General features: G+C 41.1%; 2 protein-coding genes across 5 annotated transcripts in view; both read left to right on the plus strand.

The window, feature by feature from the left end:
* LOC102200029 (inositol 1,4,5-trisphosphate receptor type 1) overlaps positions 1-16,958 on the plus strand; it is a 72,660-nt gene extending 55,702 nt beyond the window's left edge. For all 4 annotated transcript variants that reach the window (XM_013912515.1, XM_013912516.1, XM_013912517.1 and 1 more), the window contains 14 exons: positions 56-151; positions 350-493; positions 610-717; positions 828-1,020; positions 2,227-2,349; positions 4,944-5,119; positions 6,810-6,974; positions 7,452-7,641; positions 7,749-7,841; positions 9,582-9,721; positions 10,572-10,737; positions 13,919-14,079; positions 14,774-14,935; positions 15,597-16,958. In XM_013912515.1, coding sequence (XP_013767969.1) covers positions 56-151; positions 350-493; positions 610-717; positions 828-1,020; positions 2,227-2,349; positions 4,944-5,119; positions 6,810-6,974; positions 7,452-7,641; positions 7,749-7,841; positions 9,582-9,721; positions 10,572-10,737; positions 13,919-14,079; positions 14,774-14,935; positions 15,597-15,683 — 2,004 coding nt within the window. In that variant the 3' untranslated portion in view covers positions 15,684-16,958. The remainder of the gene's footprint in view (positions 1-55; positions 152-349; positions 494-609; positions 718-827; positions 1,021-2,226; positions 2,350-4,943; positions 5,120-6,809; positions 6,975-7,451; positions 7,642-7,748; positions 7,842-9,581; positions 9,722-10,571; positions 10,738-13,918; positions 14,080-14,773; positions 14,936-15,596) is intronic.
* Positions 16,959-20,226: 3,268 nt separating this feature from the next.
* LOC102200774 (class E basic helix-loop-helix protein 40-like) lies at positions 20,227-23,951 on the plus strand. The gene is made up of 5 exons (XM_005739598.2): positions 20,227-20,665; positions 20,815-20,878; positions 21,151-21,258; positions 21,609-21,732; positions 21,924-23,951. The coding sequence occupies exons 1-5, from the start codon at positions 20,595-20,597 to the stop codon at positions 22,835-22,837; spliced, it is 1,281 nt and encodes a 426-aa protein (XP_005739655.1). The 5' UTR covers positions 20,227-20,594; the 3' UTR covers positions 22,838-23,951.
* The last annotated feature ends 1,463 nt before the right edge of the window (positions 23,952-25,414 follow it).

Raw genomic sequence — 25,414 nt, forward strand, 5'->3', positions numbered from 1 at the left:
GCTTTACTTGGATGAAGAAACTGTAGTTCTTATCTTTTCCAATTCTGACTCTCAGAACAATGCATCTAAGCTGCTGCTCGCCATCATGGAAAGCCGTCATGACAGTGAGAATGCTGAGAGGATCTTGTACAATATGAGGCCTAAAGAGCTGGTGAGAACCTGTTGTTGTCCATCTTGTCATTGAGACCTGAGCTGCTATTTCTACATCAAATGCAAAATCTACTCAGCTACAGTATAACCTTGTTTTTGTTAGTACATAACAACAATTTGATGTTACCTTGTAAAAATACTAGGGTGTGTTTTATATATATATATATATATGTGTGTATGTGTATGCGGGTGTCTGCAGGTGGAAGTGATAAAGAAAGCCTATCTGCAGGGGGAGGTTGAGTTTGAAAACTCAAAGGAGGAGGAGGATAACGGAGAAGAAGAGGAACATGATGCTGCTTCACCCCGAAATGTTGGACACAACATCTATATCTTAGCTCACCAGGTGTCTTATTTATCTCTTTTTGCAGAATCTGTATATGCTGTATCTTAGAAACATGCATTTTCCTTTTGTTGTCCCTTGTAACCAACTCACTTGCTACCTGTGTGTCCTTTATACAGTTGGCACGTCATAATAAAGAGCTGTCCTTGATGTTAAAGCCAGGAGTGTCTAGTGGAGAGGGGGATGAGGCCTTGGAGTTCTATGCCAATCACACTGCTCAGATAGAGGTCATAATGCAAAACCCCTGTCACAGAATGTGAATCGGAACATGTTTTCTGTACATTACGTCACAAATTGTGGGCTTCCCTCGGAGGTGACTGTGAGTGTCTCTCTGCAGATTGTGCGTCAGGACCGCACCATGGAGGAGATAGTTTTCCCTGTACCCAACATCTGTGAGTTCCTAACTTCAGAGTCAAAGCTCCGGGTGTACTACACCACAGAGAGAGATGAGCAAGGCAGCAAGATCAATGACTTCTTCCTTCGAGCAGAGGACCTCTTTAATGAGATGAACTGGCAGAAGAAACTCAGAGGTGTGTGTGTGTGTGTGTGTGTGTGTGTGTGTGTGTGTGTGTGTGTGTGTGTGTGTGTGCGAACAACAGTCTGTTTTCACGGAGAGTAACTACAGGTGGAGAAGGTGAGAGTCTGTGTACTAAAACAGGTACTGAAACATGTGGCAACATGCCCCTGTTGTTTCCTAATGGCAAGTACAACTTCCGTGCATTTTTTTCTGGGAATACTGTGCTTCATGGATAGCTGAAAATTTCTGTGTGTAATTTGCATGCTCTGTTGGGTGTTTTACTTTCTTTTTTTCCACAAACATGCAGGTCATGTGAAAGGGGAAACTCCAACTTAGCCGTAGTTATAAATGTGTTTTTTTTATGTGTATTTAAGTGATAGACTGGTGGTGACCTCCCTCCTAAATGCAGGATAGAGCTCGATCCCTGCGAGCCCGAACAGGATAAGAGTGTTTGGAAAATGGATGAAAGGATGTGCATCAGCACCTTGATGGCAGGGCTAAATATGTCATCCTGTGTGCGCTCATGTTATGCATGTGCATGTTTCCACTGTCTAAAAGCGGACAGGGGTTTTCCACATTCTTTGAGCCATGAAACATTTATACAGTAACCTTATGAATCACAAGTGAGAGCGTGCTTACGCATGCACACAAACATACACACGCAGACCCACACCCACACTCATTCACACTTCTAATTCACATACCTCATACCCACACAAACCCTTATTTTGTCTTTCACGTAAAGGAGGGGATGGACACAGAAAAGTCCCTGCATCTGTTTTTTTTTTTTTCTTTCTTTTCCAATTAAACCTGAGTAGGCAAAATGTTGTGTTAAAAGGTCGAGGTGACGTGTTTTGCATCTTGAACTTTTAAACCATTCATTTTGTTTTTGACAGCTACGCTTACTTCATATTTACATATCAAAGACACTGAAGCCGAACTTCCTCAGTTCTTCTTTTCAAACTTGCAGCTTGTTGATGCATAAACCAAATACTGAAATCAGCTGAACATGCTGGTCCCTTATATTTCAAAAAGTTTCATTTATTCTGCATAAGTTTTAAATATTCAAAGCTTCTCAAATATAAGAATTTACTTTTAGGTTATTTGAATTCAAACTGCTGAATTGGTATTTCAACATAGGCAACCCGCCAACTTCACTTTTGGCTTTTGGAGCAGATTTTAAAAATAGAATCTGTTTTGTCTTTCTTCTTCTCTTTAGCCCAGCCGGTGCTGTACTGGTGCTCAAGAAACATGTCGGTGTGGAGTGGCATCTCCTTCAAGCTGGCTGTGCTCATGAATCTCCTGGTCTGCTTCTTCTACCCCCTCGAAGGGGTACATGGAGGTCAGTGAGGTGGCACCCGAGTATGAACTGTGACTGCGCGCACATCCTGTTGCTAAAATAGGCGCAAGCATTTCTGCAACATTTCCAGTTAGTCAATCGTTTTAGACTAAAACTTTGACACATTTCATTTGACGTTTTCTGTCAGGTGTTCCGATGAGGCTGCCTATCAGTCACTCATGCATGTGACATGCTCACAGACAGTATAGAGATTTTCTTTTTTTCTTTGAATGTAGATATTGTTTCGATGCTGTTTTGCTTGAGACGATTTGTATCTAGCGCCATGATGTTGCAATCAGATTTCTTTCGAAACAAGGGTCAGACAAAGGTTATGTACTCAGGGGGAAAAAACCGGAAGGACAGGGGCTCACTGACATGTTTTCTTCCTGCTTCAAAGCACATCTATAACATTCTATAACTCACAATGGGTTGAGAAATGCAAATATAGACAGCTGTGTAGAAGTTTTCTAAAAACGATAACAATGTTGTGAGGCAACAATGACTTAAGAATCAAGTTTTAAAAACGACACCAAAAAGAAAGAATCTGTAATGTACAGCATGCTACACACCCAGAGAGGTACACTTTAAAGAGCTGGGTGACTCTGCTGGACGTGGCCACTGACCCACTGATCTCATTCTGCCACGGTGTTCTTACATGCTGACTTCTAATCACCTGGTAATCTGTGTTTGAGACACACCCGCAGTAACACCATGCCCTTAAAGCTTCAGCTCATATTTACCTTGTAGTTCTATGGAAACCGTAATAAACAGAGGAGTGGTGCACTTTAATTTACTGTAAACTGAGCCTGCATTGTCTTAGGTAGCACAAGCCATATATGTGTGTATGTATGTATGTATGTATGTATGTATGTATGTATGTATATATATATGTATATATATATGTATGTATATATGTATGTATGTATATATATATGTATATATATATGTATGTATATATATATGTATGTATATATATATGTATGTATGTATGTATGTATATATGTATATATATGTATATATTTTTAAAAAAAATTTCCCCCCCCAAAAAATCAAACAATGAACCCATTTCCAGGAAAGAAGTTTGCCTTGCTTTAGCAATCAGCACTTCATTTTGCCTTAACAGCTTTTTTGATGGGTTTGTGAATTATGTGTGATGACAAAAAATACTGCATTTTGAAATGAAAACTAAAATCTGGTGCGGTTTCTCATAACGTCACCAACAAGGTCTTACTGAACCACTTGACCTGTGTGCGAGACTCCAGCATACCTTTGGCTTAACCCTCTCAGGCTCAAATTAAACTTTTTGTTGCTAATGCACAACCAAGTCCTGCAGTGGTACTTCTGAGTAAAAAAATATGTATGTGGGGTAATCAGGTTGTTAGTTTTTAACTGTTGCAAATCTGCAACGCCTGCTTGGAGAGGGTTAAACAGTCACTTTTATGGCTTTCGGCCTATGCCTTTGCATACATTGCTCTCCTGGCTCAACGCCCTCCTTTGCTTGAGGCTTTAGAATGAGGGTTATAAGAGCAGGAAATCTAGGTCAGTGTGTTGTGCCTGCATGCATGAGTGACTGGCTTTTGGTGAATAGCTGTGGCTAGCGTCACACACCCATGATACATAATCACAATCAAACAGCGCACGCTTTTCCAGCTTTTTGACTGCAGACTTTCTAGCTGTTTGCACACAATCATTTGCCTGCACATTAACCTTAGGTGTGCAGCGCATGCAAAGCTTGTGAGTGCACGTAAACGCCCCTCTTTCAGTCTGCGACATCACTCGAGCTGTGCGTTCCTCCCCGCTCATCCCTCATGAATCTTTCAGCTGAGGTATTTTTAGAGAACAGTGTTATGCAAGTGGCACCTGTCATGTGATCTCAACAGGGACTGGGGAGGGAGAGGAAAAAAGGAGAGACAGGGAAGGAGAGAAGGGAATAGGGGAAGGCAAGGTGGGAGGAAACAAAGAGTGAGAGGGAAGGTAAAGAGCGGTGCCTTCATTGTAATATTCCCCCCTCTATTTTGTCACCCACTGCTGCACTTTTTCATCTTTTTCAGTCTATTAAATTCTACCCCATTTATTTTCCTCATGTATCCGCTCCCTGAGGTCGATCTGTGAATAGAGTTCACGGAGTTCTTACAATAATACACACGTTTTAGAAAAGACATTGCTTAAAGAGGCAGCAGGTTAGATATGGCCTTGTTTTTAGGCTCCTGAAACATGGGTTTAGCTTGAGTGACACACTGTCACATGAAACCCCTGACTAGGACACTAATCCTGGATTTACCACAGGATCAGGAGGAACATCAGGTGCGCACGCTAACGCAAGAAACTGTGTCATACACTTTAAGTGTTATGTAATTGGCTCTCTTTCAGTTCAAAGTCTCCAAAGTAGGAAGAAGATAGCGGATCTCATAAAAAAAAAACAAAGTTGGATGATACTGAAAAGTTCCAGACTGTACATGTATCCTCTCAACATGTCCTTTCATATTTCACATGTGTCACAGTTACTGTATAACGAGTTGGCTGGTTTGTGCATTTACCTATAGCTTGTTTGTGCTTTGCACATTTAATTGTCTTCATGTGTTATTTATTACCTGCAGGTATCCTGGATCCCCATTTATCTGCCCTTTTGTGGATGGGAGTCTTGGCAGCGCTGATCATTGTTATCATCATGCCACAACCACTGGGCATCGGTGCCTTGGTCACTGTCACAATCCTTCGTCTCATCTTCTCTGTGGGCCTGGAGCCCACGCTCTTCCTTCTGGGTGCTTTCAATGTAAGTGAGCTCACAGGGAGGGTCATTTAACCCAAATCACCACCACCAGTGCCAAACATCCATTTGTGCATTTGTGTATCCAGCTGAATACAATGAAAGAAAGTTTTGTAAAAGTGAGTATTAGCTAATGCAAAAGAATTAGAAATCGCTATAATAGGCAGATTATAACTGAATCCTTGGTTCAATCTTTCAAGCTAACAAGATAAACATTTTCCTATTTTCAGCAATTCTCTAATCTAAAAAATATAAAGTAATATAAAGAATAACTCAATAAACTAAATATTTTAGGGCTTTTGGATTGGTCATTTGAACCTCCAAGCAGTTTGAAGTAGATGTCAAACTGGGCTCTCAGAAATAGTTTCATAAGCTAACTGATCCATAATAATAATAATAATAATAAATGATGTGACAAGTGGGCAAACTGTCCAGAGTGTACCCCACCTCTTGCCCTGTGCCAGCTGGGATGGGCTCCAGCCCCACAGTGAGCCTGGATAAGCGTTAGAAACTTGATGCTTTTCAAATTTAGACTGACAGGGCATTTTAAGTCTAAACTACCTACATGACAGACGTTTTTTTTTTTTAAATTTGGGTTTACTATTTCACCCACACCACTACTTTCACATACTCAGAAACCTTTGCCACACCAGTTCCACTTCTCCCTTTCATCTCTCACTCACACTTGAGCCCACTTGGCATGCCAGTGCCGCGTCTGCCTGTAGTGTTGCCCCCAGCCTTGTAGGCTGGCTGTGTTTGGCTGTACTTTGTGGTGTTAAGTGCGTCACTGGATCTCAAAGAGGGTTACACCGCCCCTTCACCCGCCAGAGATTTTCTAGATGTGCTCTTATATACTTTTACACACACACACACAATGCAAAATAAAGACTCAAGCGCGCGGTCATCTCTCCCTGTGCAGGCTGTGTTTACATGTACACACAAAAGCAGGTTATTGGGAGAAACCAGGTTAGGGCAAGAAATCAGAGAACAAGTTACCACGGACTGCAGTAGCTCCGGTACACTGAAATCTAGTTTATGCACAGCAGGTCAAATGTCTTCTGGCTATGTATTTGACATATTTTAACCTTTTTTTTTTTTTTTTTAAAGATTGGAAATGGAAAGGTGGAAATATTCAAATAAATATCATATTTTTACTGTGAAACTTAATTAATTGGTATTTAGTGTTAGTTTCATTCTTAGTCAGGCTATAGATTTTCATTATCTGGGTCAAAAGGCTGCGGAGTGTATGACCTTTCTTTTCATCACTCTCCACTATCGTTGCATTGATACTACGCCTATCTGAACTCTTTATCAGCCAAATGTGCTCTTTTAAAAACCCCGTGGAGAAATTTGGTTAAACAGATGTGTCTGCTCGAGTCGCCAACTTTCTCAAGCAGGTATCCACTCGGGCTGCATTAACCGGGTTTCTGTTAATCCTTTAACCCGATTCAGGAAACAGAGTTTCTTGTTTGGATGATGTTCAAAAAAATTAAGTTACAGGTCACACACCGGGGTAAACACTTTGTGACTTTGTTTAGCTTAAAAGGCACCAGAGTCATACTGTTGTCAGGGCTTTCAGAGCTTGTCTTCAGTGAAGGCTGTTGTTGTTTTGTTTTGTTTCTTAAATTGAATATTAAAATGCTGATCCATTACTCACTATTGTTGCTATTAAAGGCAGCTTGTCTTTATCTTTCAGGTTTGTAATAAGATAATCTTCCTGATAAGTTTTGTTGGCAATCGAGGAACCTTCACACGAGGCTACAAAGCCATGGTGATGGACTTTGAGTTCCTCTACCACCTCATCTACCTCATCATCTGCTGTTTGGGGGTGTTTGGCCATGTTTTTTTCTACAGTCTTTTGGTAAGACAATCACACAAATGAATTCGCTTTTTAAATACACATCCGTCCTGAGAAGAGATTAATACAGTCTGATTGAAACTTAACTATGACTAAAAGGGAGTTAATCACTATAGCAACCCACAAACCCCACCTATTTTTGTTTTTCTCATTAAACTGCAGCCGTGATGCCTTCAGGGCCATATCCTCCTAGAAATTTCCTTTTTTGGTGTTTTAACAATGTTGTCGTTGGACTGTTGACTGCTATTCCCCAGTGCCTCAGGTCTGCTTTTTAGCGCATCGGTCTGAGTATCCAAGTGTTTCTCGATGTTCTCCTTTCACGTGGGTCCAAGCAGCTCAAAAAATAGCACAATCTTACACGAACATCTAATATTTTGCGGCAGACAGAAAATGCCAAATCATGCAAGGAAGCCAAGAAACCTCATGGTGTATTCTGATTTAGTCTTTTGTTCCTCTGTAATGTGTGCTTTGTTTCCGTAGCTGTTTGACCTGGTATACAGAGAGGAGACCTTGCTGAATGTGATCAAGAGTGTGACTCGTAATGGACGCTCCATCGTGCTGACCGCTGTGCTCGCCCTCATTTTGGTCTACTTGTTCTCCATCGTGGGTTACATATTTTTCAAGGATGACTTCATCCTGGAGGTGGACCATATCCCCAACACAACTATGAGTGAGGAGAGACTGCAATTATTTATCAGTTTTCCAAGTAGACTAATTATAGATTGTTAGCTCCACATTAAAAAAGGACTAGAAAACATTGCCTCCCTTCTTTTCTAGAAAGTGGAGGTAGTTTGGCCGGCGAGTTCCTGTCTGCAACAGTGTGTCATGGAGGTACTGATGAAAACTGCACTACAGATGCCCTCCAGGAAGGTAACCCTATCAGGCAACATCAGAGTCTTCCATTAATCTATAAATAGTGTTTAGATGTTGGAAGAAGGACTGACACCCTCCTCTGAGATGGTTTAAAGACATTAGTTGTATGCATGTGTGTTTAACTTAAGGTTGAGATATATTTTACATTCCTCTTCCCCTGACTACCCTGAGATAGGAGAATATCTTGAGGAAGATGGCAAATTACTGGAAGTCATGTCTAGTCTAGGTTTGATCTGTTGTTGGATATAATTGTGAAACAACAATAAGCGGAAAGGAAAACTGTTGCACTGTTTCCCTTTTTTATCCGCACTTCAATCCATGTGACTCGATTGTCTTTCATGTGCCTGCCATTTGACCTAAGCAACTCACATGCGACCTTATCAACCTTCATGTGACACAGATTAATGACAGTCACAAAAAAGGAATAAAATTTCTGGGGAACTTCCCGCCAGCTTTGTTGCCATCAATGCTACCCGTTTGAAAAACTGTTTACGTCTGGAGCTGGAACCAGAATGATGGTTGAAAATATTTTCAGTGATGTGACTCATAAACTGGACCGTTCTCCATGTTTACATTTGCTCCACAGAGAAACTATAAACTCTCCTGGGGTTCACCATCTGAGTTTCCTTCCCTCTGCCATCATCACCGACATAGCAATAAAAATACTTTGGCCCAAAACAGCAAAGAGATCACGTGTTCTACTCTGTTTTTGATTTGACTTTGGAAGAAGTCCTTAAATTCAGCATCTATCTTACATTCCAGCCAAACAAACACTTTTGCTTTGACTTAGAGGCTTCACAGCATGAACCAAAACATACCAGCATGGCTGCATCAAAGTCAAGGATATTTTATAATAGAATGGCAGTCGACGTCTTATATTTAACGAATGACTACATGGATAATTCCACTTCATACTATAGAGAATTATTCTACATGTATTATTTATCATAAACCAATTCATAAATGCTGAATATGAACATTGCAACCACTATGTCACAGCATCGAAAAGTTTGAATTGCAGTCAATGCATCTTGAGTATGATGTCACACGATTTGATATGAAGTCCATTAACTCTATATGATAGCTGAATAAATGTGGAACAAACTCAACACCTATACTGGTAGATAATAAATATTCATAGGGTATAGGGTGCATTTTTCAAAATCAAAGATTGCTAAATGTACTATAAGACTGTGGGAGCAGCCATCGATCAGCTAACTGCATTGCGTCTGCGCCTCACAGCCACTCAGTGCATGTGGTTGAGATATATATACATATATACGCATACATATATACAAATATATATAACAGCAAAAAAAAAGGGGCGATTAAAGCCTAACAAATTTGGGTCAGGATTTTTTTTTTTTTGTGTAACGACTCGAAAATAAATATGCATTTGGAGTTTATGACTTTATTATATTTGAGCAGGCAGAGAGTTATTTTAAAACTATGTCAGGCTGCTGTTATTTTCAGAGGTCAGTGTTTCATCATGTTATTATCTGTTACAATCACTTCGAGTCACACCTTGTTGTTTTGATGCTAGATAAACAGATGATTGCGGGTTCTATATGTGCTGATTTCCTGGTTGGATCAGTCCGGTCAAGCATTATAGCATAAAGACTTGTTATAGGCTTTCTCTAGTGCTGCAGTGATGCGAATATGCAACAATGATTTGTTTAATAGTCTCTCATTTAATTATTGTAATTATTAAACATGCTGTCTTTTCTGTTTCCTCAGATTTAGGGGATGACATTGAGGAGGAGGACAACATGGAACGGACGTGCGACTCTTTACTTATGTGCATTGTTACTGTGCTGAGTCACGGGTTGAGGAGTGGAGGGGGAGTGGGGGATGTTCTTCGCAAGCCTTCCAAAGAGGTACGTGCAACTGCGATTAGGCCTCAGGCGCTATGTTGCATGTGTGTGCATGTGTATATGCCTGTGTTTTTGGCTGAGAAGGTGTAGCACCCGCAGCTGCGCCATGGATCATGTGAGCTCGCTATGAGCCACTAAACTTGTTTTTGTTTCAAAAGTATGGAGGTTTCGCAATGTTTCCTTACAGCTGCGCTGTCTCCGCCTTGTGTGAGAATTACGCCTCAAAATAGAATTCCACTGAATGAAGGCTTAACCACTTATGATGTCAAAAGAGGATGTGAATGTCTCAATCACGCATTCGCAACTCGACTCTGAGACCCTTACTAGTTGTTAAAGCAAATTACAGCAGTTGTAGGACACGGGTAGCATGGTGGCTCCAACTTTATTTGGTTTGTCACAAACAAGTGGGGGTAGTATGCATTGTGTGGGTGGCAACTGCAGGGTGGTCGAAAGAATCCAGAGACAGGCTCATCCCATGACTTTCTAGAGCAATGAGTAAATAAGCAAAACGAGTCGGTGAATCTAACCGGTGTATCCGAGACGGGCTGCACCGCGTTGACCGGCTTTCCTGTCCTCTCTGTTACTGTAGCATCTGGCAGGTTATACCCACGGCTTTATGTTTCCATGAACAACCGTGAGGACCAAGGTTAACCTCGTTTTATACTCATAACATCATCCACAACACCTGCTTACATAAAGGCCTGCCTTTTAGGTCATGCCATTAAATGGGACAGGGGGTCCTCATTGTTTCCCCTCCCTATATTAACCTCACTCAAATTAAAGTTTATAATTATTTTAATGTGGGATCATGACCCTAATGTTCATACAACCCTGTTTTTTGTATCTTACCCAGGAGCCACTGTTTGCAGCAAGAGTGATATACGACCTGCTGTTCTTCTTCATGGTCATCATCATTGTCCTGAACCTTATTTTTGGTGTAATCATTGACACCTTTGCTGACTTGAGGAGTGAAAAACAGAAGAAAGAGGAAATCCTGAAGACCTCGTGTTTTATCTGCGGTAAGACCGCTCAATCTAATGTGTTAAAGGGGATGTGTTGTTTTTTTCCATATACGTTATTACACATATATCCTATATGTATGTATATGTGTTTCAACCAGACCCGTAAATGAGAGGTTATAAAGAGCGAGACCCAGTATAACCTTTGAATTATGCAAAGTTACTTTGGCAGAGTCCAGGAATAAAAATATGAGGAAGCTGCATAACTCTGTAGGAAAATAGTAAAAGACTCTCCCTCCTGACATGTTTGGTGCCCTTTGCAAATTCCACTAGTGAGACATTATAGGCCAGGTGACTGCTCCAAAATAAAATAAAATAAATAACAATAGAGATAAAAGCTGATAATGTATAATTGCAGCTCAAATGCATACATACTTTAATGTTGTGTGTAACCTACCGGGTGTTGGGCACAGCTTTCTGTCTCAAGAACTTGTGTTGGAATAAGTCCTGTGATGTTAGTCATGGGAAATAAACCTCTTAACTTTCCAGTGATGGGATGACTTGTCTTAACATAAGGGCAGTGTGCCAGCCCGGTAAGGCTGTGCTCTGTTGCTGGAAGGGCTCTGTGTGGTTTTAAAGACTGCTTGTTATTAGAACTCCTCCACAGTCTATCTAATATTACTTTATTCCCAAATTCTCCTCTTGGAATATTAGATTTGATTTGATTTTGGTGTATTTGTGGTTTGTGGTACGCCCATATTAGTTAGTCTATTAGTTTGTTGCTTTCCCCCTCGTCTCTCCCGCCCTCCCTCCCCCTTCTCACTCTGCTGCCGTTCCAAAGAAGGCTGAGTCATGAGGGCTTCCTGCCACTGCTCTGCTCGCCTCCATAATTCATGTCTGTCTCACACGCACAGACATTTTCTCCCACTCGCTCGCTCACTAACTCGCACACACTAAATTTCCTTACCATATGTCTCGTGAGGCTTCGCCGATTGCCCGAACTTTGTCCCTCCGTGTGCCATCAGCCGCATGTCCTTATATGTACATTATATGTAAGTAAGTAGCTAAATAAGAACATGCCGTGCAGCGTGTGCGTGTCTCTGCTCATTACTGAGTGTAAGCCCAGAAATACATGCTGTATATGAGCATGTGTGTGCATGCGTATGTTGGGTCAGGCAGTCAGGACAAGTGGTAAGCATATGGAATGAGAACAGTATTATGTCACCCAGCCAGCCATCAGCTCTGACTCATTCATGTTAAATAAGGCCAGGCCACAGGGGGAGCTGCTGTCTCTATGGTTTCCAGAAGGACCACGAGAGAACAGGAGATGCAGAGATTAGGGGCTCCGCAGGAGGATGTTAAGTGGCTCAACATCCTCTAGCTTGGTTTTATAAGCCATTGATCTTTCGCTCAGTCTCGTATTAGTCTTCAGGTCTTTGGGGGCTGTTGCCAATGATCGATTTACGTCATGAACTTCCTGCACAGGGATTTTTACCTGTAGCTTAATTTATTGTTGTGCAACAAATCAGGCTCACTGGCACGATAAAATGACCTCCACCATCTTATTGGTTTGGTTTTCATGCTGCCGGTGTCCTTGAGTGAGCCTCTGCTTGCTTCTTTTTTTTTTTATCAAACTGTAGAAGGTTTTTATCCTTGGGCCTTTTTTGTTCTGCATTTGTACATCAGTAACACTATTGTGCAGCCCCCTTTATTGAGTAGAAAGATTAGGGTTTATGGGCTTTTAGTGAGGACTTATTGGTTTCATTATGTGGATAATTATTCTTAATGGGTAAAGTAAACCATGCATCACTTTTGTAATGACAGGCTAGCAAAAAATATAGACTGAAATTTGAATTGCCATATTCGGGAAAGTAAGATTTTTTTCAGTCCATGTGACAAGTTAATCAATAAATGTGAAACTCGACTGTCTACTTTACAGAAGTGGTTTCAGTTATAAATCCAAAAATACCATCTTGAGAAAATTAACTTTAAGAACAATTCATCCATTTTCCAACCCGCTTATACAACCAGGGTCACAGGGGGAGCTGGAGCCTGACCCTGCCCACATTAGCTAACAGGATGGGTGCAACCTGCTGGCTGTCAGTGTCACACTGGGTAACGTTTAAAAAACTTTTAAGTTCATATATATATATATGAGTTTTAGTTTTCAGACAGATCGTCTCACATTTGACTCTAGAATACTTTAGTATACAACTGAGTTTGTGGTCAAATCATTGTCTTTAAGTGTCCAGGTCCTGTGCCGCTGTGCATTAGGGGCAAATATCTCCACTATGGCCTCGTCTGTTCAAAGGAGTTTCAAGGGTCCTGTGGTTTGTTCAGACGCAATTTAGCAAAAATGTTCCTTTTAGAGAGAAAAAGCTTTTTCCTGTCAGTGCTTCCAAACAAGCCAAACCTCTTCTGTCTTTCTCTAACCTTGCTCTCATGAACTTTAACATGTAACATGCTAACCGATGCCTGTAGAGTCAGAATTTCTCTGAGAAATGCACAGCCTGACCTTGGGGTGAATTTGCTGGGGCTTCCACACAGCTAAATGCTCCAGGCTAACAAACTGACAAAACTGCTTATTTTTTCTTTAAGACTTCTTAATTTCTGTATGAATGTTGCTTTATTCCTGGAAACAACAATTCCTGGAAGCAATTTGTTACCAATGTTATCTTATCTTTTGACAGTTTTTAATCAATTTTAATTGTATACTTTGCATGTTGTTTGCCTTGGTTCTGAGCAAATATTTTAGACATTTTAGATGTTTTAGATCACTTAGTGCTCTCTGATCAGTGTCAAATGACAGTTACATGACAATAATAATAATAAGATACCTTTATTAATCCCACGAGTGGGAAATTTCATGTCTGACAAGACAGACGGCCCATGTCCTCAAGAGCCATTTTAAGCCAATAGAAGAACAAAGAGTCTTGCAGCAGATGGTTTGGCACCCATAGAGTCCTGACCTCAACACACTGAGCCAGTCTGGGGTTACAGAAGACACTGCGAAAGAGTGAATACAGAGAACAATTGTTGTTCTTCAGGACCCAATGCAAGGAGACCCCTGTAACACCAAAGTTTGATTAGATTTAACATTCACTGACATTCAACATTCACATCATTTTAGCAAATATTTATGAATTTAACTTGTTAAAATAATGTGCATTGCATTACTTACAATGCTTTATTTTTCCAAAACACACTGTGACCTCTATTCGTGCTATTTTCCTCATGGCAGGTCTGGAGCGTGACAAGTTTGACAACAAGACGGTGACCTTTGAGGAGCACATTAAAGAGGAGCACAACATGTGGCACTATCTGTTCTTTATCGTCCTGGTAAAAGTTAAAGATTCCACTGAATACACCGGCCCGGAAAGCTACGTGGCTGAGATGATCAAGGTAAACGCAAAGCATGCACACACCCTTAAAACAAAGAGCTAACTGATCTGGTTGTTTTGCAAGCCTATATGTTAAAAACTGATTGACTTCACTGTGAGACCGCACTGTTTTAGAACTAACAGTGTGTAAAATCAGAGGGAATGTCTGTAAAGACTGTGTAATCTGCAGAACTTTCTGCATAAAAATTGCTTAACCTCACAGCTTGATGACGTAAGTATCTTTGACATCATTCCCAAGCCATTTACTAGAAATCAGAGTGCTCCTTGCAATACTCAGTCCTGAATTCAAGAGCGCTTTGGGCAGCATTTCCCTTTGTGTCACATTTTTATGGTAAGCAGTGCTCATCAGTTTATCCTACTGAGTCACACATAAACACATACCAGCTTGTCACACACACACACCACACACCCTAGTAGATTGTGTTCCGCTTTTTTAATCTAAACTGACAGACATACCTGTCATGTCCATTTAAAGACACAAACAGACCAATGGGAAGTATGTGCACCAGAAAGGCAGATTAGCCAAAACTCTTAAAGCTTAAAAAGGAATCAGTCACGTGCACACTGTGATTTTCATCGCAGTAGTAGAAAGTTTTCCCAATTTTTCCATTGGTAACAATATTTTGAATTTGCCTTTTCATTAACTGTTAATAAAAGTAGTTCAACGCTCGGCTGATGTTCTCTGTCAATGCCAGGAGCACAACCTGGACTGGTTCCCTCGGATGCGTGCCATGTCACTGGTGAGCAGTGATTCGGAGGGGGAGCAGAATGAAATCAGGAACCTGCAAGAGAAGCTGGAGTCAACCATGAAGCTGGTGACAAACCTGTCTGCACAGCTGACTGAGCTCAAAGAACAGGTATATCATGTGACAGTCAACTAACTCCCTCATTTTGTAATACACCATCGAGTTTTTCTGTTTGCGTTTTTTTTTTTTGATTCAAAGCTTTCTGCAACCAATATTAAACTCCAGTTTTTACACTTTGTATTGTTTACATCTTCATTTCTGACTTGCCTTTGTTTACACACTATTGAGAAATCAGGGGGAAAATGTTATTTCTCATATGCTTGTGTGCTTACAGTCATGTGAAAACAGAAAGCTTTCACAGGACTCTAAGCAGTCCTGTGAAAATCCAAATAAACCCTGTGATTCAATAGCATGTAGAACCACCTATAACAACAATATCCTGAAATAATAGTTTTCTTTAAGACTGTGTCAGTGTCTCACATTGTTCTTTAAGTATTTTGGCCCACTCTTTTTTTTAAAACAGAGTTTATTGAGTTTTGTGGGCATTCGGCCACTGCAACACCTTGATTCTTTTCTTTTTCAGCCATTCTGTTGTAGATTTGCTCAGCCAACCTTTAGAATGCTTTGATAGGAGTCACGAAGTTCCCTAATGAAAAAATTTGCACAGCTAACTGTCAAAAACTCCAAAGTCTATAAAGACATGAGAATTAACATCAGGGATTCTATACTGAGATGATGCCTTTAAACGGTCTTGTTTTTTCCCCCTATGCAGATGACAGAACAGAGGAAGCAGAAACAACGAATTGGACTTCTTGGTCACCCTCCTCACATGAACATCAATCCCCAGCAGCCTGCCTGAGGGGCCTTGGGGCCATTTTCACCAGTGCCTGAGCACCCGTAACAGTGTACAACATGTTAGCCAGGAGAATGCCAAAACATGTCCATCTCCAGTATCTATTTAGGTCAATGTATGGCTGTATTTTCCAAAACACTCCCTTAGACGTGAGTAAAAGTTATCTTGGTATGTAGTATAGATGTGTCAGTGTGGGTGGAGTGTGCACGACGTGCCTCAGGACCTGAGAAGCCAGTCCTGTAAGTTTCTCTCTTCAGCTTTACTACCCTGAATGCCTTCTGCATCGGACCTGTCAGACAGCATGCCAAAGTTTAGCCATTGTTCCTGAGGGAATATTCCTCTCAAGTGTCCTTGTAATGAGGATTTCATCCTCTGTGTTGCACCAGCAAACTCAGGTCACATGTGGATTTGAAGTTTTGTTTGACCCCTACAACATGATATTTAATATTTTGCTTTCATCAGATGGCAATAAGAATGCTATTTAATATGCAATGACTAATTAAGAACTAACTAGTTTTGAGAATTTTGTTTGCTTTTTTTTTTATTTAAAGTGATTTATCATGTATTTAAAATATAAGACAAAGCTGTAAACAACACTGAAGAGGTCACCAAGCTTTTCCAAAGCATATAAAGATGTTATTAAATCTGTAATCGTTTGTTTCTTTGTTTTTTAAGTCGAGAGAAAGCATTTGATACTACTTTCAGAATTCTTTGTAATCTCAAACTAAGGGCCTCCTTGTTCCAGGGCAGTTTATATAAGAAAAACAATCGTTGGGAATACATTGTAACTTTTTTGAAGATAAAAAATAATTCTGACCCGTTACAACTTTGGAGAAATATTTTTTGTATAATGAACATTATGGACTTCCTAGAGAGCTGAAGCAATTGTTTCACCCTGACACTGGGTCCATGATGTATTTAACAATGTGATTTATGTGGGATCTCATTAAAACCACAGATCCAAACATAAAAGATTTTTGGGAACAACATTATCTTCATTATCCTTGATGTCTGCACTGACTTACTTAACCTTCGTTTAACCTGTTTAGATTGAAGCACTGATATTTTCTGTAGCACAGAAGCAATCGTTGCTATTTGTTTGGTCACTTTGTAAAGAATACAAAGACTGTGTTCATGTTAATGTGAAGAAAGAAAAAACTACTAGATTGAATTTAGAGTGCTGTTAAACCAAACTCAACTTTTATACTTACTGATGGATTCTGTCTGAACTGTACATTGCATTCTTGGAGTCTATTTAAATAAATAAGTGTGTCAAATATGGTTGCTGAAACCAATGTCTGCATCTACAAATGTGACACAAAAGGAAGTGAAGATCTGGTAATTCCCTAAGTCACAGCCATGCACTTTGATACTGCAGTGAGCATGAAAAAAATGCAGCATGCAGAAGTCATAATCGGGAATTGCCGGCAGATTATCTCTTATCCGAAATCCTCTAAAAATGAGGAAGTGCACTTCTTCGATTATCATACGGCATGGGGAAATGTCTGCGCGTACATGGGTTGCACATTTGTAAGCTTCATTTGATCTTTTTGCATTTCATCCTTCCGCAGGCAGAATATTTGTAGAGTTTAACATTTGTGTAGCTTCCTGTATTTGCATTGAACATTGAAACTGAACAGTACTGCCCAAAAGCATTGCGCCACCCTTAATTTCTTTATATTTTGTTAGGAAAATGAGAATGGTTACAGCTATTTATAGCAGCAAACGCACACAGAAATGCAGTTTCTGAGGCAAAAGCATAGTTTGTACAATCCTAACAAGTTTGCAAGTCAATATCTGGTATGAACACCTTTTATTTTCAACTCTCTTAGGCAAGCCTTAGTGGAATTTATTGAAGTAATCTTCAGGAATAGTTCTCCAGGCTTCTTGAAGGACATTCAAAGCTCTTCTTTGGATGTTGGCTGAAACTCTGATGGTGCTTTTTTGTTGTTGTTGTTTTAGGCCTAGCACTTCTTCTTTTGCCCTTCACTTGTCCAGTTTCTTCAAATGTCTGTGTAATAGCTCTTGGGGATCATCCTGTTGGTGCTTTACAAACTGTTATCTGTGGCATTTTTTTATCAATTCAACTTTAAACTTGAAGAAATTGCAACAAATTAACTGTTTGGGGTTTTTTGGGGGTTTTTTTGGATGCACTGCTCATAACACTGTGCATAAAAATACAATTTAAAATCGGTTTCTTTCTATGCTGCTTGTTGTGTGAAGATGCAACACTGGTTCATGTCTGGCGTTAGTGCCTTTACGCATGAATGATCAATAGGTCAGTCTTAAGTGTCTTACAAATGTCTCTTAAAATGGTCAGGTATAAGGAGTGAACTGAAAAGGAGTGGAAAAGCAGCCAATGTCCAAATCAAAAAAATTACGACCTCCAGAAAGCCTGGAAAACTATTGCTCATGACCACTTTTAATAAATTACAAGAAAGACAGACTATTGGATTAAAATAAGACGAAATGAGGGGTGAGAGTCAAGACCTTTGCACAGTGATAAGTAAGGTTTCTAAATAAATGCTTCAGATTAAGAGTGTTCGTCTCTATTTGTCGTCTATATATTGTCGCCTAAAAGGCTGTTGAAATAGCCTTTGACATTCTCTCAGTGGTTTCACAGTATCACATAAAAAACAATATTTTTGTTACCAAAGCTCAAACATTTTGTAAGAAAAAGAAAAGGCTTCATTACATAAAAAAACAAACAAACAGGATGTACTTGTGTTACGTGTCCCCAGACTGCCTTCAGGGTGCTTTCCATCGTTATGGTTATTTATAAAAGATTGGGATGTGACCGGGATTATGGTTGTTTTCCAATTACTGAGCCCCACTTTATTCACCAAACTCTAGGAACAGTTTCTAGGAACAGTTGATAAAATCACAGGACGAGAGATTCTGGAGGGTTTTAGTGGAAATACAGACTGTTACCAGTTACTGTGAAGGATCCTGATTATCTGAAACAATGAAACGTCTGTTTACTCCGGATTCTTTTAAAATTAGTGTCATTTAAGTGAAACTTTCAGAGCTAATGCCTTCTGATGTTATGAATGCATGTTTGATATCTGCAACTTTCTTTTTCTTTTGCTAGATAAGACAGACCGAAAAGATTGCTTTTAGCAGCAAAGCAGGGAGACAAAATGAGCTCTTAAACACAGTAATCATTTTTAGTTTTGTTTTGTTTTTTTGTCAGAAGGAGTATAACAACTGATGAAAATGCAAGAAGCTTCATAATGTAAAAAACCCCACAAAAACGTGCACGACTTCATCTGATTCTCCATAGATTTTACTAAATGTGCTGCTGCTGTGTTAAAAAGGTGTGAAAACTGGGAAAACCCTAAACCTCTTTCACGGTGGTTTCATAATGTGCCTTGAATTTAAGGTGTTTTTAACTACGAGATGAACAATTTATGATTTTCATGTCTTGTATGTTGCTGAGTGACCCCTAAATGCCACTGCTGTCGTTCCTGTTTTCGTCTGACATGTGACACCTACTGAATGTTGGTGTGTTCTCATATTTCCGTTCATTAAGCTGCAGCTGACCCCTATTATTCCTATTAAATGTGGAAATACCCTTGTGTATTAAGTTTGTTAGGATCATCATCAAACCTCATTTTATGAGCTATTCTTGCGTGAGAGGAAAAAAGTACCTTACTGCTTATTTCAACATTACATGAGAGTTCTAGGGGATATTTTTAGTGAATGCAAAAATATGAGCAAAATCCTGCAATGTAAACGTCGTCACACCAGTCCTTGTATACCATTTCGTTTTTCTGCGAGAAATGCAATCAATGAAGAAGCACGTTTTAAAAGTGTGCCTGCAGCCTGCAGCGGACAGGTGCAGCCGCCGTGTGCCTGGATGAGCTGGATGTGCCCCGCGCGCGCTCAGCAGGATCCCGGGGCCATGAGGAGATCAACGTGACAGACGGCACCGCCTCATGACAGTAAACACGGACTCCACACAGCCGTCCACGCACAGGCGCACGTGGTTCTCCCACCGTGACCGAGCCGTTCTGCAAACAGACCAATAGACGAGACAATTTCATCTTTCCTCTTCTACAGATTCAATAAGTTGTTTGTCTCCATGAGATTAATGATTAATAAAGTGAACTTTTGTCCTTTAGTGCAGAGCTCGTGACGTTTGAAAAGCCCCTTAAATTGTTTTTATTGCCCTTGAAGAAATATTCCGATATTTTTTGCTATTTTGCAGTCGTACATGAGATTGTGTGCCTTTAACTGCTCGATTTACTCTTTTAATTTTATTGTGTTCCTTTAAAAAACAAAACAAACAAACAAGAAAAAAACCGTAGTAGGTACCACACCTACTCGCCTCGCGAGGTTCGGGTTTGTTGAACTCCTGCGATGGTTCACTGCCAAGCACGTTCCTCGGCGCACAGCCTTGTTTCCACACACTTCAGCATGGTGGTACACGGGATCGGTCATGCCCCGCCCTGCGCTCTGACGTCATTCGCCGTCCGCCCACTGAGGCGCCTCATCTGTAGGGAGTGGGCCGTCCTTTCGCCGAGGATACAGCGCCGTTTAACACGTGAGCCTCATGTGACAGAGGTAGATCAGTCTGAGCGGAGAGTCAGAGGGTTTATTTAACTCGTCGTTCTGTCCTCCCCCACTTTCCCAGCGCGCCACCAAGGCTTGACTTCCTCACCGCTGCGGGACCACGGCGTGGAGATCGCAGGAACTAACTTTACAGCGTTTTGTTTTTAAAAAAATGACAGATTATTAAACCGTTTTAACCTTTTTTGACGCATTCTGCGCATTTTTCGTTGCATTTTATCATTTCCTTTTTTATTTACAAATTGCTTTGCAAGTGCTGATAGAGCGCGTAAATAAATGCGTATTTATTTCTGAGTGCTTTTGGAAGAGTACCTCGGTTTTGACAGCAAAATTGGAATACAAAGAATGGAGCGAATTCCAAGCGCGCAACCACCCCCTCTGTCCAAACATCAGGCTGAACTGTCAGACGTGCAGGGGTAAGTTATACTTTGGAGATGTAGCTTTCCCAGACTGCGTCGCCCCCTTTTTAACCTCCAACTAAAATGCACCTAATGTATAATTTTGTGCACTTTACCATCAAAATGACCTGATTCCTTACTCGTGCGCTCTTTTTGTGTTTCTTTAGGATGGATTTCCCAATGTATGTCTATAAACCCAGGCGGGGAATGAAGCGAGGAGAAGAGAGCAAGGTCCGTTCTACGTGTGTGTGTGTGTGTGTGTGTGTGTGTGTGTGTGTGTTCGTGTTTGTGGTTGTGGTTGTTTATTGCCAATTGGTAAAGTTAAGTAATAACCATAGAGCTCAGATTAGGAGTTGGTCTATAGTCCCATAAATGGTTGACCTAGTTTCTACTATGACATAACTCCTGGATTCCTCCCTATCGGTGTATCTGCCTCTGGTCATGGAGAACTATGTGCTCTCGTTTCACTTAAATTTACGCAACATTTCTGTTTATTCTCTTAGGAAACCTACAAGCTGCCTCACAGACTTATTGAGAAGAAAAGACGTGACCGGATAAACGAATGCATCGCCCAGTTAAAAGATCTATTACCCGAGCACCTGAAACTAACTGTAAGTTCATAGTGTAGGTTGGAGGGTTAATGGGATTGGCTGTATTAAGCGGCACGCACCATCTAGTGGCTGTTTAGTGCTATCACATCTTTGTTGAGTGCGTCAGCAGCTCATGCCGATGACGGCTCACGTTAAAGAGAATGTGCTGCTGTTAGATTTTTGTTGTTTCGAGTGTATATTTTAAAAAGTTACATTCAGTGTTGATTTCCTTAATGCAAATGAAATTTCAATAAATTGGTGTCAATTATTTCCGAGTAATCACTTGTGGTGATGTGTACATGTGTAGTAGAGCTTGGTTTCTGCTTGTTATATAAGAGGATATGCTGACTGTGTGCGTGTCTCTCCATTAGACTCTGGGCCATCTGGAGAAGGCTGTGGTTTTAGAGCTTACGCTCAAGCACGTGAAAGCCCTCACCTCTCTTCTTGAGCAGCAGCAGCAGAAGATCCTCGCTCTTCAGAACGGCATGCAAATCGGTGAGCTGCAGATCATTTTTGCACACGCACAAACACATGAGGAGGAACTGGATGGGTTTTCTAGACAGAATGCAAATAACGCAGATGAATGCAGAATTGTACCACTGAAAGTAACTTCACTTACAGCTGTTTACAAAAGGTCACAGTCTATATTAGATTTCTGAGTGTGTTGTTTCCTTATGTGTTTATAGAGCAGCCTCCCATCAGCCAGGAGAAGTCAGAGGAGATGTTCTGCTCTGGCTTCCACATGTGTGCTAAGGAAATTCTCCAGTATCTCGCTAATCACAAGACTGACGGAGACTTCACCCCATCCCACGTCATCAGCCACATTCACAAGTTAGCTGTAGAGGTGCTGCACAGTCCAGCCCGACCCCGCACCCCTCTTAGCCCTCAACCCGAGGAAATCCCTGCCTACCAACCTCATAAAGAAATGTCTCCCAGCTTAGCCCCTAAGCCCAGCGAGGGCTACGGGAGGAACTGTGTACCCGTCATCCAGCGGGTGTACGCTTCACCAAGCAGCGAGCAGAGCGGCAGTGATACAGACACAGACAGTGGCTACGGAGGAGAGCTGGAGAAAAACGAATCTGGGGCGCCGCAGGGACATCCAGATTATTACGTTCACGGGAGCCAGCAGAAGCGACTGCTGGCTGACAGGCAGAACTCCAGCATCAAGCAGGAGGATGACGAGCCACGCCACAAACGAGCCCGTGTGGAGTCGTCTGAGGATGAGCTGCTCTCAGGCGGAGAATCATCAACTTCTTCATCCTCTAGCGGATATGGAAGTTTCATGAGTGCATCCCCTAACCATCCACCCCCTCCTCCACATCCCCTCTGCATGCCTTTCTACCTCATTCCACCTTCTGCTGCAGCTTACCTACCAATGCTTGAGAAGTGCTGGTACCCTGGGGCCATGCCAATGCTCTACCCTGGCATGAGCAGCTCATCACCTACCATACCCAGTGAAAGGCCCGGCCCACCTCAGCTTGTGCTGTCTCCCCGGGGAGGTTCTCCAGCCCCAGCCATATCTCAGACCCCCATGGACTCTCCTGCTCTCCTTCAGGCACTCAAGCAAGTACCACCCCTCAACCTGGAAACCAAAGACTGAGAGATAAAGGCGAAAAGACTGCCCTGATATATTGCCCTGTTCTCAAAACACGACTGAGCTGTTCCATAATTCATAATCACTCATCTCCTCTTTTCCTCAGCCTGGAGGGTAAAGCATCAAATAAGAGGACTTGTAGAAATGATCAAGGAGAGAGAGAGAAAGAGGTGAGAGCAGCATCCTTCCACACTGAGAGCAATGCAAAGCTCTGGTTGAATGTCAAATGCTCAGCGGTGTTCAGTGGTATATATGTATCATATAAACTGGATCTGCCCTGTGCACACATAAACACACATATGGTTGAATGTAAAGAAAGAAATGTTTTAGCTGCTGCTGTTAAAGTGTAAACACAGATGAACATTGACGCATCTCACTCGCGATTTTGTAATTTAGAACGTGTTGCACCAAATGTTAGCGATAATTTGCCACCCAAAGTTTGTCGCCTATGTCCTTTGCTCACCATTATGATTACTGAGATGGGGAAAAAAAAGCCCTTTCAGCCATGACCGGCACCATAAAATACAAGGATTCCCTCAAATGTGTACAGACAGCGAGGGTACACCACATGGTAGATGAAGGAAAAGGCCGCCGCATGGCCACGCTGAATGAGAGAAGTGTCGTTTATGATTTAAACAGACGCCTAAGATGGATTTTTCTGTAATTATTGTTCATAGATTTATTGTACATTTCTATTTTTGATACCTTCTCGCACTCTGTCTGCCCTGAGAGATATACGAGGAGGGCAGAGTGTGGACAATGTACGTCGTGTACTCAGAAACTGTGTACATACTGTAGCACTGTGCTGGACCTGGTCTGCATACTCGACATCTGTTTCTGCTCAAGTCAAACCCGGTGTTTGTGCTTGCTGTTGCCTTTTACTTGTAAAAAGCTGATAAATCTCAGATGTTAATTCTCTGTACTATGTATGAATCTTGGAGACAAAGGAGCAAGGAAGTGAATGTAAACGTTTTAACCAGAAGACTAGTTTTCTATAGAAAGAGGTACTTGAGATTTTATATTTTGGGACCTACATGAAAGATGTTTGATGTAAATATTTTGTCTATAATTGTTGATATACATGATATAAGTGTATTAATAAAGTATTTTTTTTCCCGTGGAAACTTGTTCTGACCGTATATGTACGAAAGAGAGTGAGAATGTGTGTGAAAACAAATAAATACTTTTTAGAGGTTTTACAGCACCACAGCATTCACGTCACAGGGAACACTTATGTAATGGCAGATCTGTGGCATGGCTCTCCTGCTGGTTAACCGTCTGTGGCCTCAAATGCAAAAACACAAGTAAACACACGAGTATAAACAGTATAAAAAGCTTGTGACACACCCCTCTGCATTTAGTTTCCCTGCAGAGTGCTTTACCTCCTGGAGACATGCAAAACATGTAGCTGTATAATTTACAAAAAATGCTACCACTACCTCCTGTGTTGTGCAATCACATTTTTCACCTCCAATTATAGGTTTATCTCAGTGCAGTTCAACATAAGCCCAGTGCCAGTCACAACATCTTTGTCTTCCCACCTACACATTTTTTTCCAGTGCCTTTTTCAGAGCTTAGTCATTCTGTTGCTGGTTTGTTTATATAATCTACAGTTTGAGATTACGACCAGCCACCTAAATGTCATTTATATCTTTCAAATTAGTTTCCTTGAAGCTGATTTCCATTTATTTGTTTCAGGAGGAGTTGCATGTTGTATTGATGTCATGAGTTTGCAAGCAAAACCATTATACATGTACTCACCACCCACTTTGTTATTTATACCTTGCTAGTGCCAAGTTGAGCCCTTTTTACCTTCAGAGATGCCTTAATTCTTCTTGGCATGGATTCAACAAGGTGCTGGAAATATTCCTAAGCAACTCCCATCTACGCTGATATGATAACATCACACATGATGTGAATCTCCTGTTCCAGCACATCCCAAAGGTGCTCTATTGGAATGAGATCTGGAGACTGTGGAGGCCAGTTGAGTACAGTGAACTCATTGTCATGTTCAAGCAATCAGTTTGAGATGATCTTGTCTCTGTGACATGACCTGTAATCCCCCTGATGGACTCATCAGAAGATGAGTACACTGTTGTCGTAAAGGGACGGACAATGTCAGCAATAGTACATTGGCCGTGGTGTTTAAATGATGCTCAGTTGGTGCTAAGAGCCCAAAGTGTGCCAAGTAAATAACCCCACACCATTACAACACCATCACCACACACATATATTGATATAAGGCAGGATAGATCCATGCTTTCAAGTTTTTTACACCAAAGTCTGACCAGCGAATGTTTTTCTAGTCTCATCTTATCCAATTTTGATTACCAAGTACTAATTCCAGTGTGGCCATCTGCTGGAAAGACTATCTGCTTTAAGGTTTGTGTTGTGCTTGCATAGATGCTCTTCAAGGTTCAAGGTCCAAGGTTCTTTATTTGTCACATGCATAGTTATACAAGTATAACACACAGTGAAATGTAGCCTGACACGCTCCTCGACATGTGCAAAGATAGGGGGGTTGGGGCTGTAGAGGAAGAACATTATATATATAGTATATACATTGGGTGAATGTGCAGTAGT

Source organism: Pundamilia nyererei, unplaced genomic scaffold, assembly GCF_000239375.1.
Source record: "Pundamilia nyererei isolate P.nyererei 1_Seehausen unplaced genomic scaffold, PunNye1.0 scaffold00092, whole genome shotgun sequence".
Lineage (NCBI taxonomy): Eukaryota > Metazoa > Chordata > Actinopteri > Cichliformes > Cichlidae > Pundamilia > Pundamilia nyererei.

Excerpts from the sequence above, each read along its gene's own strand:
- LOC102200774 (XM_005739598.2), top strand. The coding sequence starts at position 20,595 with ATGGAGCGAATTCCAAGCGCGCAACCACCCCCTCTGTCCAAACATCAG. Across the intron at positions 20,879-21,150 it reads AGCGAGGAGAAGAGAGCAAG|GAAACCTACAAGCTGCCTCA; the intron begins GTCCGTTCTACG and ends TTATTCTCTTAG. Across the intron at positions 21,259-21,608 it reads CCGAGCACCTGAAACTAACT|ACTCTGGGCCATCTGGAGAA; the intron begins GTAAGTTCATAG and ends TCTCTCCATTAG.